This window comes from Amblyomma mixtum, chromosome 9, assembly GCF_055824585.1.
Source record: "Amblyomma mixtum isolate Tamu chromosome 9, ASM5582458v1, whole genome shotgun sequence".
Taxonomy (NCBI): domain Eukaryota; kingdom Metazoa; phylum Arthropoda; class Arachnida; order Ixodida; family Ixodidae; genus Amblyomma; species Amblyomma mixtum.
In genome coordinates this window covers 120,779,483-120,792,825 of record NC_143020.1, presented here as the reverse complement: position 1 = coordinate 120,792,825, position 13,343 = coordinate 120,779,483, and the positions used below count along the sequence as shown (strand labels likewise).

General features: G+C 46.9%; 1 protein-coding gene across 1 annotated transcript; it reads left to right on the top strand.

Moving 5' to 3' along the window:
• The first annotated feature begins 3,613 nt into the window (after positions 1-3,613).
• On the top strand, positions 3,614-7,471 carry LOC149331037 (uncharacterized). Its single transcript, XM_089561289.1, has 3 exons — positions 3,614-3,774; positions 4,645-4,843; positions 7,346-7,471. Exons 1-3 carry the CDS (start codon positions 3,614-3,616, stop codon positions 7,469-7,471), a joined length of 486 nt encoding a protein of 161 aa, XP_089417415.1.
• The last annotated feature ends 5,872 nt before the right edge of the window (positions 7,472-13,343 follow it).

Sequence of the window (13,343 nt, the reverse complement as noted above, 5' to 3'; positions counted from 1 at the left end):
TCAACTTCTGTGCTCACGTCGTACACAAATGCAGCACGCGTAGATCTTACGACGATGCTGCACAATTAGTGATGTCGCAGCACAAATACTTGAGTGAATAAACAATGCCAGCATGAACGGCTTTAAAACAGGCAAGCAGTGCGAGAAAATTGCAACAGAATGTAGATGGCAGATGGTTTCCCATTATTCTTTGCGCTGACTGCTGAAGCGCACGTCACCCGGAGACAACTTGAAAATTTTCCAACAAGACACTCCCGTTACCAGACATTTTTGCAGTCTCTGCACTCCCACAACGGGGTTAACGGTAGGAGATATGCGACAGCTCACTCAATTGCATTCTTTTTGGAAAAGAAAAGGAGGGGTGCCCGGTAATCTGCTTGAACCTGAACCCCGAATGTACACCCTGAATGGCTGAGGATTCAACACGGCTGAGTGGTTGGGGATTCAGAGTGTGCTGCAGTGCCGGTTTTGCTTTCACGACGTGAGTAAAATGTCAGTAAGAGCCTGGCTGCCTATTTTGTACTGCTTCGAGAGCTTTTGTAAGATTTGCGTGCGAGGGGGGGTGCCATATAATAAAGGCGTATTCAAGAGACGACCTAATCAGCGCGATGTATGCGGTGTGCCTTATTTCTGCATCAGCGAGAAGTGAATGGGGTTTCAAATGACCATTTTTTAAAATGCTTTGGTAGGTACCGATTCTGTGTGAGCATCCTGTTGCCAATCAACAATATTGTGCTAGCAAGTTTTCACTGTCATCAACGCCACCATTAAAAATAAGCAGTTCCATAAAATTTGCTTCGTTGCACTCATTCCTGACTTCTTTTATATGCGCAAGAACATGTAATGCAACCGCTGTCGCGTAAGTGAATGGGACTGTTAACTTCCAGATTTTCCTGCGCGGTATGAATTTGCAGTAGTTTTGTGTTCAAACACTTAACAAATACAGAATGATTGTACAGGTATCTAATTCATTTGTTAATGTTGCTAGTTTTTCGAATCATTAACGCACCACGCCCAAAGCAAAATACATCGAAAATCTAAATTTTAAACCTATATTTCCTTAACTCCAAAACTCAACTGTTTTATTAGTTTGAGAACATTAGACGTGGCGAGAAGTTAGTCAACTGGTGTTTTCTAAAAACTTCGTCTACATTCATTTAGTTACTCTTCGGGAAATCACCAAGTGATGCTGCAAACTGACTCCGAAATCCCAACACATTGCATCCAGGAGCCGCACCAATGAGAGAAACTAGGATGGTCATAATGCAAGTATTGTGCCCATATAGCGGATGTGTGAGGGGAGCCCGCCACTCATCTTTCAAAATAGGCTTATTGGGGAAGCAATAACAGCTTCTGTGGCCCGCTGATATCAGTTTTGGGACAACAGCATAGAGGTGGATTATTTTAACTAATTGTTGTTTAACTAATTTCTGGTAGTTCACTTTTAAATGCTTGCACTTAATTGCTTGGTTAATAGTGCAGTCTTGTCGTTGGCCATTAGTATAACCATATCAGCTTTTAGGATCTCGAAAAACGAGATTACCCACCGCGCTGTGCGCGGCTAATTCTAATCATTTTGCACCCCTTGCGAAACGCGCGCGCATTTCGCACGCAATGCAACGCCTACCTGTAGTCACTTTATAAACCTTATCCAGTGACTCTACGGCTTCTAGCAACCTACCAACTCGACCTTTTCCCAAATGGGCTCGAGCAGCGAGCAGAGGCGAAAGCCGCAGCGGTAGCAGGACAGAATAGGTCACGTGGTAGTGCGCCACGGAATGAGGTGCTCTGGCGGGGCACAAGCGGCTGAAATTCTAGCTACAGCACGGAGGGAAATTGCGTTTGAGAAATTATTAAAAAATCTCTGCCTCTCCCGTAACCGAAAGTAGAGTAAGCATGAAATGTTTACGGGCCTAATGTCATCTCGGTGGACACCCGAACCGCACCGTACAGGAAGGGAGGAACGCCACCAACCGTTCAGCGCGATGCCTTGCCATTTGAACGCAGCGCTTCCTCCCCGGGCCTCTGTGCGCCTGCGCGGCTTTGCTTCGATGCGCGAAGCCCCTAAGAGATCACGTATGACAACGAAGTGTATCGTGGCATTTGTGTGCTTTTTGCACGGTTATTAGAAATCGGAAATTATAATTCCGTGCATTATCAAACGCACAGCGACTGATATCTGGATAAACATTGAGAAGGCACTGGCAGCAGTTATTTTTTGTGACTCCTTTGGAGACCAACCGGCGCTTGCATGCCGGTCGCGTAGCAGGGCTTAGAGACTCTCGTTAAATCTCGTTAAGTCTCGTACGGTGCCCGGATGTTCTCGTTTCAGAGCCCGGATGACTGGAATTCAGTGCCCGGATGAGTGGATTTCAGTGCCCGGATGATGGATGATGGATCTCGGTCTCGGCGTGACGTCACCACACTGACGACAACGGGGGCTAAAAGCATTTCATGCTTAAAAGTGATACGGCTGCCAGTACCAGCCAGCTTCAAATCTATTTGCGACCAGGTGTCTAACTGTAACAGGTAAGGAGTTGCATGACGTCTGAGAGCACACGTATTGCTACGCCGCAGAAGCTCCGATTATGCCTTGAAAAAGTATTTTTAACAGTTATCGGCGAGTTGTCTGAAACCCTAGCTATGAGGACGCACTATACATATAAAAGAATGACAGCTCCCAGAGAACGTGGTGTTGTCCTGACATACAAAATGCCACTACCCACTGTGGACGATAAATTTGTTTTTCTGTTGCCTCTGAAGCAATGGCACATACCCACGGTGAGAGATTCGCCAGAGTGTGGTGCAAATCCAAACAGGAGACAAATTCATCCAAACGGTTCACAAATAGTAAAAACTGACGAATCTCGGCAAGCGAATAACAAATTTTGATGGAATCTAAGGATGTAGGAATGAAAAATCGAGGATACAGAGTGGTCAGGGATAAAAAAAAGAATTTACAAAGTAATATTAATAAACAAGTTTCGTGAGAAAAGCAAAGAAAAAGAAATGTTAACACAAAAAATAGCTGAGGCTTAACTTGGTTAAGCCTGGAGAATGCGAAGCATCATCGTGTCGCGTAATTTGGAGGCGCACAACCACAGCGACGGCGCGAGGTGGGCCCCCGTTTCTACACTGTCGTGACGTCATCGTGCCACGTGGTGTGACGTCATGTATCACGTGATTTGGAGGCGCATAACCACGGTGAAGGGCTGAAGTGGTAGCTAAAGTAGTATGCTTCGCATAAAACTTTCCGGTCTCGATAACATACCTGTCAAGAAGCTTATACGCCAGGTTAAGGGCATGCCCTTTGACGGTCGCACCGAAAAGGAGGAAGACGGGATTAGTCATGCAGGGCCACCTGAATGGCTATGTATTCTATCGACGCTTTAAGGAACCATATAACATTGCTAATGGTGGCCCTATGAACGTACACTGTGGTGTGTATTTTTTACTCTTCCTTCCTAATTCTATCGTACGCTTTGAAAGAGTACGAAACTACTGCAGCCTGTTAATGCTTACCATCCGGCTCACGTGAATCTCTAGGAAGAAGAAATTCCGGCGCGTGGTGTGAGAAGAACGAAGCAGGCAGTCGGCGAGAGCCTCGGCAAGCATGCCTCCCAGGCCCAGCACAACCAAAGACGTCAAGAGGAGGCCCACGAAGCCGGCCCTGGTCGCAGAGGAGGCACCCGCACCTGCCGGGCCTCCCCCCGAGATCATGCTCGAGCTGGACGCCGGCCCCGAAAGGAGCGTCTACGAGCACGGCCTTGAAAAGTAAGGCTAGCGCTCAGCAGACTGCGCCTTTCACCGCCTCCACCGCCGGAGGTCCTGCCTGAGGTGTCGCATGTACTGCATGTAGCTTGTACTGGTACGACAGCCTGTTACGGGCGGCATGTCAAGTGGCATATGGTTTGCCGAATTCCTGCATACCTGTCGAAGCTGTGAATACTTGTATCGTTGTATAATAACTCCGGTCGCTGCAGTAGCGCAGTCAGTATTGCCTCCAGGCGGTACTGGAAAGTGTGGCTCCTACACCAGAGACTGGGTGTCCGGCTGTTTAGGGCACGGTAATTTCAGAGCCCCTTCTTGGCTAACTCTTGGGCGTCGACTGTGCGATGCGATATAAAAACAAAAAAAAATTAAGAGGCGACCATACGAAGTCATGCCTTAAATCTGCACTAAGAGTATTTATTGGTTGATCAATTCGCTATTACATCGCTCACCTGCGCATTGCATCTTCCCATTGCACCCACCGGAGGGTGCTGCGGAGCAGGTTTCTTCCGGGCCACAGAGCACCCGGAAGATGCCCTGATCCACTTCTATCTGCAAGGGGTGCTGGAGATTGAAGGCTTCAACGAACACAGCGACTACGCCTTTTTCACCAAAAGGATATCATACTGCCAACGCAATAAAAGCTAGGTCCGCCATAATGTGGACACACTGGATTATTGCATTTAGAATTCAATTCTAAAAACATCAATTATAATGGTTGTGCTGCACCTGTTCCATGTAGATACGTGTTACGAAAAGCTGTCTTAGAGCCATTTTCGGTTCATTTTACTTTGCGTTCTTGCCTGATTGTGGTTGCTTGTGGAGGCTGCCGTCAAAATGTAGGAATCTGTAGTCGTTCAACCCTGTCCACAGGTACGTCAGGAAGCCACCCAGCTACCTGAACAAGACCGAGCTGATGATGTCCCTGGGAGCGTTGCCGAGCCCGCAGACCTGCTTGAAGCGCAACCTGCCGGGCATCCTCATCATTAGCATCGTCCTACTAGGCGCCGCCGTGGTCTACATGGAGCTGGCAGACACCGGCGGAGGCGGGGCCAGTTCCGTCTACCCTACGGTAAGCGGCTTGCAGGGTCTGACAAGGAGCTTCCAACTGAAGTGTGAGATAGCCAGCGCCAAGCGAGTCGTCAGCTCGTACCGTCGGTACGTCACAACGCTAACGCACTTCGCAATGGATGGGAAAATCGTGAATATGCTATTTCGAAACCCACTCGCGGCCACAGAAGACATCACCATAAAGTGTTTTGTACAGTTGGTCATAAAGCCTGCTGACAGGTTGCCAGCAACCAAGTAGGCAGGCTGCCACCTGCCCACCATCGCATATGGGCCGCTTCGGACAGACGAATATCGGCGATATCTGAAATAGGGGTTTATATTGCAAGCGCAAAAAAATAAAAACATTTGCCAGCGTTCACGCTCTTCCGTATACCACATAATTTAGTGATGGCTACCGTAAAAGATGTGATGTATTTTTATTCTCTGCCACATTCACTGTTTCTTCATGTCGCCGACCCAAGCGACATCTTACCGTAAGAGTGCGGCCATAACTTGCCAAATAACGACTTTTAATCCCTACGAAGACGCGTACTCTCTGTGGCTTCTACACAGTGTGGACACCCATGGGTCGGGCTGTGCTATGAATAAAATGTTACGCCGAACCACGGGGAGATTTTGGCGTCAGTACTAACCGCTCTCATTGCATAATAATCAGCTTGCTTTGCGTTTGGAGAGTGGTAAGGTTTGCCTTGCGCCACGTATATAAACCGACGCGTACAGGGTGACAACTTAGCGAGCTGTGGAAAGACATGATAGGTGCAACGTTAAGAGACCCGAAACGGCCAGACTGGGTGAGGGAACAAACTCAGGTCAATGGCATCCTAGTCGAAACCAAGAGGAAGAAATGGGTTTGGGCAGGGCATGTAATGCGAAGGCAAGATAACCGCTGGTCCTTAAAGGTAACAGAGTGGATTCCAAGAGAAGGCAAGCGTAGCAGGTAGTTAAGAAGAACTTCTTGTTGGGCGAGTTGGTGCATACTGTTGTAGGAACGAATTGCGCACAAAAGACACACACAGGAAAACACGAGGGAGACTGAAAGAGCGCAAACTATCAACTGGTGTTTATTGGATTCAGAGCCGCTTTATAGGCAGTGTGCACACGTGCCTACAAAGAGGGGAAGGAGGGGGTAAGGAGGCAAATCAACCCTGCGCGACAATCCATCAAAAACGCCCCAAAAAATTCTTTTCCGCGTTGTACAATGAAACAGAGGTGTCACTCACACATTTATCACCTCTTGCCTTGATGTGGTATGCCTCTAGAAGTTCACGGGAAACTTTGTCATTACTCCTGCCCAGAATTCTGATATTATTTAGCAGTGGCTCACAACCGGTGCATGCAATGCAATGAGCAGGCAAATTCGCTCCTTCTCTATTCCTAATTGAACGCCAGACAGGACGCTGCGTGAATGAACGCGCAGGGGAGCATCAGCGTTCAATTAGGAATAGAGAAGGAGCGAATTTGCCTGCTCATTGCAGTGCATGCACCGGTTGTGAGCCACTGCTAAATAATATCAGAATTCTGGGCAGGAGTAATGACAAAGTTTCCCGTGAACTTCTAGAGGCATACCACATCAAGGCAAGAGGTGATAAATGTGCGAGTGACACCTCTGTTTCATTGTACAACGCGGAAAAGAATTTTTTGGGGCGTTTTTGATGGATTGTCGCGCAGGGTTGATTTGCCTCCTTACCCCCTCCTTCCCCTCTTTGTAGGCACGTGTGCACACTGCCTATAAAGCGGCTCTGAATCCAATAAACACCAGTTGATAGTTTGCGCTCTTTCAGTCTCCCTCGTGTTTTCCTGTGTGTGTCTTTTGTGCGCAATTCGTTCCTACAACAGCAAGCGTAGCAGGGGGCGGCAGAAAGATAGGTAGGCGGATGAGAGAAAGTCTGCGGGGATACGATGGCCTTAGCTCGCAAAGGCCAGGGTTGGTAGGAAAGACATGCAGAGGCCTTTGCCCTGCAGTGGGCGTAGTCAGGCTGCTGCTGCTGATGATGGTGACTTGTTGACGCAATTTCATGCTTGTGTATCCGCCGCATGTGGAAACTCGCTAAGCTTTTGAGGTGGTGCAGACACCCTTCTAAGTTTTAAGTTCTGAGCAATCTTGGAGATAAAAAAAATGTGACAGGACAGTTAGCGGTCATAATTACGCAAATTTTCGGTGTTAACTGGCACACTGGGAAGGCAGGCATGTCAGAAAACGGGGTTTAATTTGGAGGGACGTATTTATTTCGCAAACTGATAATGGCCTTGGGATTGCCGGAAAGGGGGGTTTGTGTGTTCGCTGTCTCTGACTACTTCTCCCGATCTCGAGACCGAGAACTTAAGGTTGACGGTGCCCTGCACCAAGCGTCACTGGAACCACCGTGGCACAGATCATTCGCAGATGGCGTAAAACCGTGCTAAAAGCTGGGAACAGCGAATGCTGGAGAATTTACACGATGCCCCTCGGTCCGCGTGGATTACCTTCCAACTTCCGTTTTCAACTTCCGTTTTCAACTTGCAGCCGGAGACGACTGTCGCTGCCAAGGACGAGAATGCGACCGGCCCACAAGACGACGTCGAGACCATACTCAAAGAAGCGCAGAAGAACTTCCTGCGCCATGACGAAGACGAGCCAGGATTAGTTTGAAGCACGATGGTGCTAGTTACTTAATGAAATGAATAAGATTTACTGCAAATAGCTGTGCATTTGTGTTATCTGCGTTATCCGGTCGTGCGAACGTGTTTACCTAATGATGTGATTACAAATGCGGTAATAAAATACCGGTTGTACTACTGTCACTACTGAGAGGGACACCCTAGAAAGAACCACCATTGGGCGCCGAGACCTCGAGTTTATATGCACACTGCCCGATGATATCAAGTCGGACATCAAGAAATTTCTGCAAGACGCTGAGGCTTTGCGAAAGGCTGTTTGGAAGAGCGGCCATTGTTTTGGGCCGTGCTTTTTCATAGTCGTTTATTAATCAGACCAAACTGTGCCGAGAACCCTTTAACACGCGCGGCGAGCCATGATAAGCAGAAGCCGTTCGGCAGCCGCGCGAATCACGTGATCATGTATTGTCTGTGCTTGTCCTGAAGGCAGCCTTCTTTGCTCACCTCCGCGAGCAGACGTTTGGTCTCGTCTCTCCTCCGCGCACGGCGGTGCACAGCGTCGGGCAGCGTCAAGTGAACACGGTGCATTAGCGGTTCATTGACCACGACACGAATTCCATCCGAAGTGCCGGCCATCGTCAATCCCGTTCGCTTCAAATATGCCATCGAAAATTGTCTATATCCGAAATAATACAACTTTGTCAGCCCACCCCTGACCTAATGCCCCTTGTGGGCCTTTGAGGAATAATAAATATAAATAAATAGTTAACTAAAACACAGGTGTAAAGAGGAAGACGCTTAGCAGACGAAGCAACAGAAGCGATGCGCGGCGCGAGGCGAGAAGACGACGATCGGCAGCTGAAGCAGCAGAACCGACGCGCGGAAAAAGCATCAACTGTTCCGGGACCGGACCTGCCCTTGCCCGCTCTAACCGGCCTTAACAACCAGTCATCTCTTGCCAATAAAGGCCGCTACACAGGGAATTTTTTCATAAAAAGACACGACCGCATTTCCCCTTTCAACCAATGTTGATTCTGACGACAAGAGAATGGTCCCCTTCAACAGAATGGAAAGCTGGGCTAGTTGTAGGTTGTTCATGATGAAAATTTGTGGGCGCGAACAAACGAAAGACAGCGAAGAAACCGCAGGACAAGCGCCTTTTTCACAACTAGTTTAATGGGAAGGCAACAAACACTTAAATATGAAAATATATCACAGGTAGGCCCAGATGAAAACAGTTAAGATTCCATGGTTAAGATGGAATCTTAACTGTTTTTATCTGTACCTACCTGTGATATCTTTTCATATTTAACTGTTTGTTGCCTTCCCATTAAACTAGTTGTGAAAAAGGCGCTTGTCCTGCGGTTTCTTCGCTGTCTTTCGTTTGTTCGCGCCCACAAATTTTCATCATGAATGGTCCCCTTGCCGCCGAGTCGTGCGTGACAGGGATAAAGATATGGATCTGGACACAATATGTCTCGCACACTAAGTGACGAATCTGCGTGGAATAAAATGCAAGAAGTGAAGCTTTCTTCGTCATATCGACAGATAACAGAGGACTGCAGCAATGCAGCAGCGTAAAGCTCATAAAGACTCGAAGATGAGAGCACACTCCAGTCTTTCAAAAAACAGCCCCTTATCTTTCTCGCAGAAATGCCAACCATTATGAAAATAGAAACACTCATCAGGACGTCACTGAGAAAGTTTTGGCAATAGCAGGTCTTGCTGGAGAACACGGAAATGTGACAATTGGTCAGCATCGCAAGCTTTGCGCGAACAGTACAGCCGGCCAAATCTTATGACAGACAGCTTATGATGGAGCAAACTTGCGAAAATATCAAATTTGAGCCCAGGATCACTAAGCCCGTGCTTAATATTGAGCTTTCCACACGTTTGCTTCATCCCAAAGCGCGGGAGCACAGAAAAAGCGGCCGTCGCGCACGCCAGCTAAAGATTTGGCCGGCTGTACATTCCATCTGTGCTCGGAAATATTAATTCATGCTCGTGTGACTGCAGTTAGTTTCAAGCTTCTAATGCCTATATTCACAACCTCAGTTCTTAAAATTTAGAACTAGAACAACAATTTCAGCCTGAAATTCCCCGCTTAGTATCCTCGACCTCGGCGCTAAAATTGATTCAATGCACACACCTACACTTTTCTTACATACCATTCGAACTTCCTTCCGCAAAATGGGTGTGAAGAGCCCCTATTTCTGTCTGCCGCACGCAAGGTTTATTCTGCGATTGCCTAGAAGCACGGGGTCGGCATTTACGGGGTTACCTGAAAGTGGAATTTGGTGACATGAAACAAACACCCGCAAAATGATTTGAAGACAACTCCTGTGGCGACGTTTGCAGATTTTCATGCCTGCGGGTATATGAAGGAATAAATCATAAAACATGTTTCGCTATCTCCGTATGCAAATAGCGTCTCGGATAAAAACGGGCGCTCTGAACACGGTTTCGACAGAAGGGGCGCACGTCGAAGATCAGAAAATGCCATAAGCTGACAAATAAAAACCCCTTTAACCACCGTATTACCGTGATGCGCTCTTATAAGTACTACGAGCCCATGGCCACAGCTTAACAGGCTTGCATCCCGCGTCCAGCATCCTGGTGAATACGTGCCGGTGTTTGGAGCGCCACCAAGCTAAGTAGTGCCTCTTTGAGTGGAATAGCGATTAGCTACTTCCAATAATACTGTGCTGCTACCTCTCGATAGATGGGGCTACTACATGACTCCCGCTCAACGCTGCCAGCAAGGTGCGATGTGTACGCTGTGCGCCCTGGTCCACGTACCGAGATCTTCTCGGAAGGGAGGAAGAAACCGCCTTCTCTGTTATACAGTCCGAACGCAAGCTTTGAAAGCTTTCGTCTGTGCTGGCGCCTTCCGAACAAGAGAAAGGCCCGGTGTTCACTTTCCCGAGAACTCCACACTCGACTTCTTGAACTCCAGGCCATTGTGCAGGGCGGGTACGGTGGTTCGCCTTTCACGCTTCAATTGTCCTCGCTTTGCCCGACCCCACTCTCTATATCTTGTTTATATTCGCGTTGCTTGAAGAAGCAAGGAGCGAGGTTGTCTACGTCGTTTTTACTTATATCCGGCGCCCGCATACACCTATCTGAAGAGCGTATGTGCAGTTGGTTCACTGCAAAATTTTTCACAAACTAAAAATCCTACCACGCTACTTTGTGCAAGTGTGCTTCATTTTTTTCCCGTCGTTTTGCTGTAGGGTGTTACTTTTTTCTGTATGCTTACTGGAGAATGTGTTCGGAAGAGCGAAACTTCACTTCCATTTCACCCACCCATTCTATAAAGTTTGGATCTGAAAAGAAACCGTTTTCTCAAACCATGCATTGTGCGGCCGAACCTTCCGACTTTCTTGACTGATGAAAGCACAGTGCGATAGACGATGGGCCGATTCTGCAACCCGGAAAACAGTCGGGGACCTTTCAATTGCGCCAGATGAAATGGGGGAAAATGAGACATTGTGGACAGCTGCTAGCGGATACTTTGCTGCAGTCGCGTGGAACGCGACAGTGACTCGAATAAACTCAGTATTTTTGTATTTCCGCTACTTTTTCTGCAGCTTCTCGTGTTTCTTAGCTTTTAGTCACCGCCTTCATAATGCAACATAAATAAATTAATCATCTGGACCCGTTTCTCCAGCAGCCTGAGCGTTCGGGAACGCGAAGAAAAATGAAAATACTAAGTAAAGATAGATAAAAAAAATGTTTGATTGATAACAAATACGTAATTTTTTTTACCGGAAACAAAGCCTTGATAAGCCAGAAAATTGCGTAAAAGTTAAATCCCGGTGTCGAGACCATTCTTAGATTCCGAGAACCACGCTTGGTGACGTGATTTGTCCACCGGCCACAATTAGATAGCGCTCTCTTGTACGCACAGGACTATTTCGACGGCAATGGGCAGACACCTTCGGTGAACCGACCGGGTATTACCAGTAGTAGCCCTCCACAATGTTTAAACGTGTGGTGCGAGATGCCGCTGTGCAGGTGCGCAAGCATATCACAAGATGGTGCCCCTCAAAGAATTATGACAAGCGTACTGCTTGCAACGGCAACAGTGCTCATCCCCAGTGAATCACACCACGGTAACAAAGACACCATTTAAAAAAAAGATCATCAAGAAATGGACTCATTGTGACGGTACATGATAACACACTACAGTTACTACACAGACTCCGAAGCAGCTGCATTTCGCTACCTCGGAACTTCACCATCAATCTCTGTTTATCATCACCACCATCATGCTGACTGTATTCACTGCGGGTCGAAGGCATCTCATATCCCTCAAAGCGGCGTTTTGTTGTGCCCAATGCGGCTGCCTTAATCATCACTCTCTTTATAAGCAGCACCAACTCATAACGAGGAACAACGCTTTCGCTGTTGTCTAGTCACTGATGGGGACAATGGGAAGGGCGAGATAAGCAAGACCAGAATAAACAGAAATGAACTATAGGCCTCCGACAACTTGACGAGGACACCAAATAATCAATACAAACAAATAAATGTCAGTCGCACTAGATGACCAAATATTCTTAAATATTCTGCAAATACGGCGCGAACTGACCGCCCGCGCCGACTGCACAAGCACGGTGTACGCGACTTGCCTCCGTTATGAGAAGGAATAATCAATCCGAACAAAAATACAATATTTTTCGTTATTTGTCCGCTAATCATGAAAATCATTTTTAGATAACACACGCCAAGCGAAGAACCAAATAGAACATAGGGAAGAAGTGGGCTTTCGACACATAATTATGAAGCAATAACTAATTCAAAGCTCGAATGCTATTTCTCATTTTTTCGTATCTGCGTTGTTTTCGTAACTTCAGGTTGCTTTCACAAAGACAAGCATGCCCCAAAAAGCACCGAAATATATTAGAGCATTCACAAATTTGTACTTCAGAAGAATGGCCTGAGGGGCGAGTTGGTGCATGATGAAATGAACGGCGGCGCAACAAGGACACTAACAAGAGAGGGGACACCACTTGTGTCCCTCTTGTTAGTGTACTTTTTGCGCCGCCGTTCATTTCACAAATTTGTAAGCTGTCGAAATGGCTTTCGCAAATTACTTATGAAGGCGCGAACAGATCAGATCAGCTGGACCTCGATCAGAGATTAACCCGAGTCTAATATCGTAGCCATACGTGCCGATGACCCAGGTAAGCAAAACCATGTGTAAGCCAGGATAAACACATGCTTTCGTACGTCTCTTCGGTTTAGCTATGTTAAAACCCAACCGCTTTTTTTTTTGCAAATCTTTGACCTTCCATTTTTTGTCATATGCTTTTAAAGTGGCAAGTATGCCTCGTGGAAACAGAAAACTTAACTGAAGATTGCTTCAACACACACCCCTCTTTCTTTCTACTGATCTCTGTATGCATACGGCAGGCATTTCTCGACAAAACATTTTATGGAAAAACACTGAAATGTGTCAAAACTATTAGGGTACCCACGAAATGCACCTAGACTATTGCTATCGAGAGCATCAAGCGACTGGAATCGGAAACGAAATCCTTATTTGTGAGAAATTACGCTTATCTTGTGTCGTGTTCAAAGCAGCTAGAGGTTCCTTTCTTGAGGCTACATACTTGGTTTCGCAAACTGATGACGAAGGATAATGTAAACAACAAATTCTTTAAATATAAGCGACCCTAATACTCACAGCCGGAGCGTCATAGTTGGCACCATTCAAATCTTAAAGTGAAACTGATGTCAACTCCATCTAACTCATGTGGTAAAAAAAAACAAAAAAAAACGAGTCTGCGGCTCTTTATGAGTGTGTTAATTCATTTTTTCCGCTAGCAAAAGACTGATGTATCCCTGTGAAAATTCCATACAAAATTTTCCCGCCACTGGATTCGAGCTAGTGACGTCTG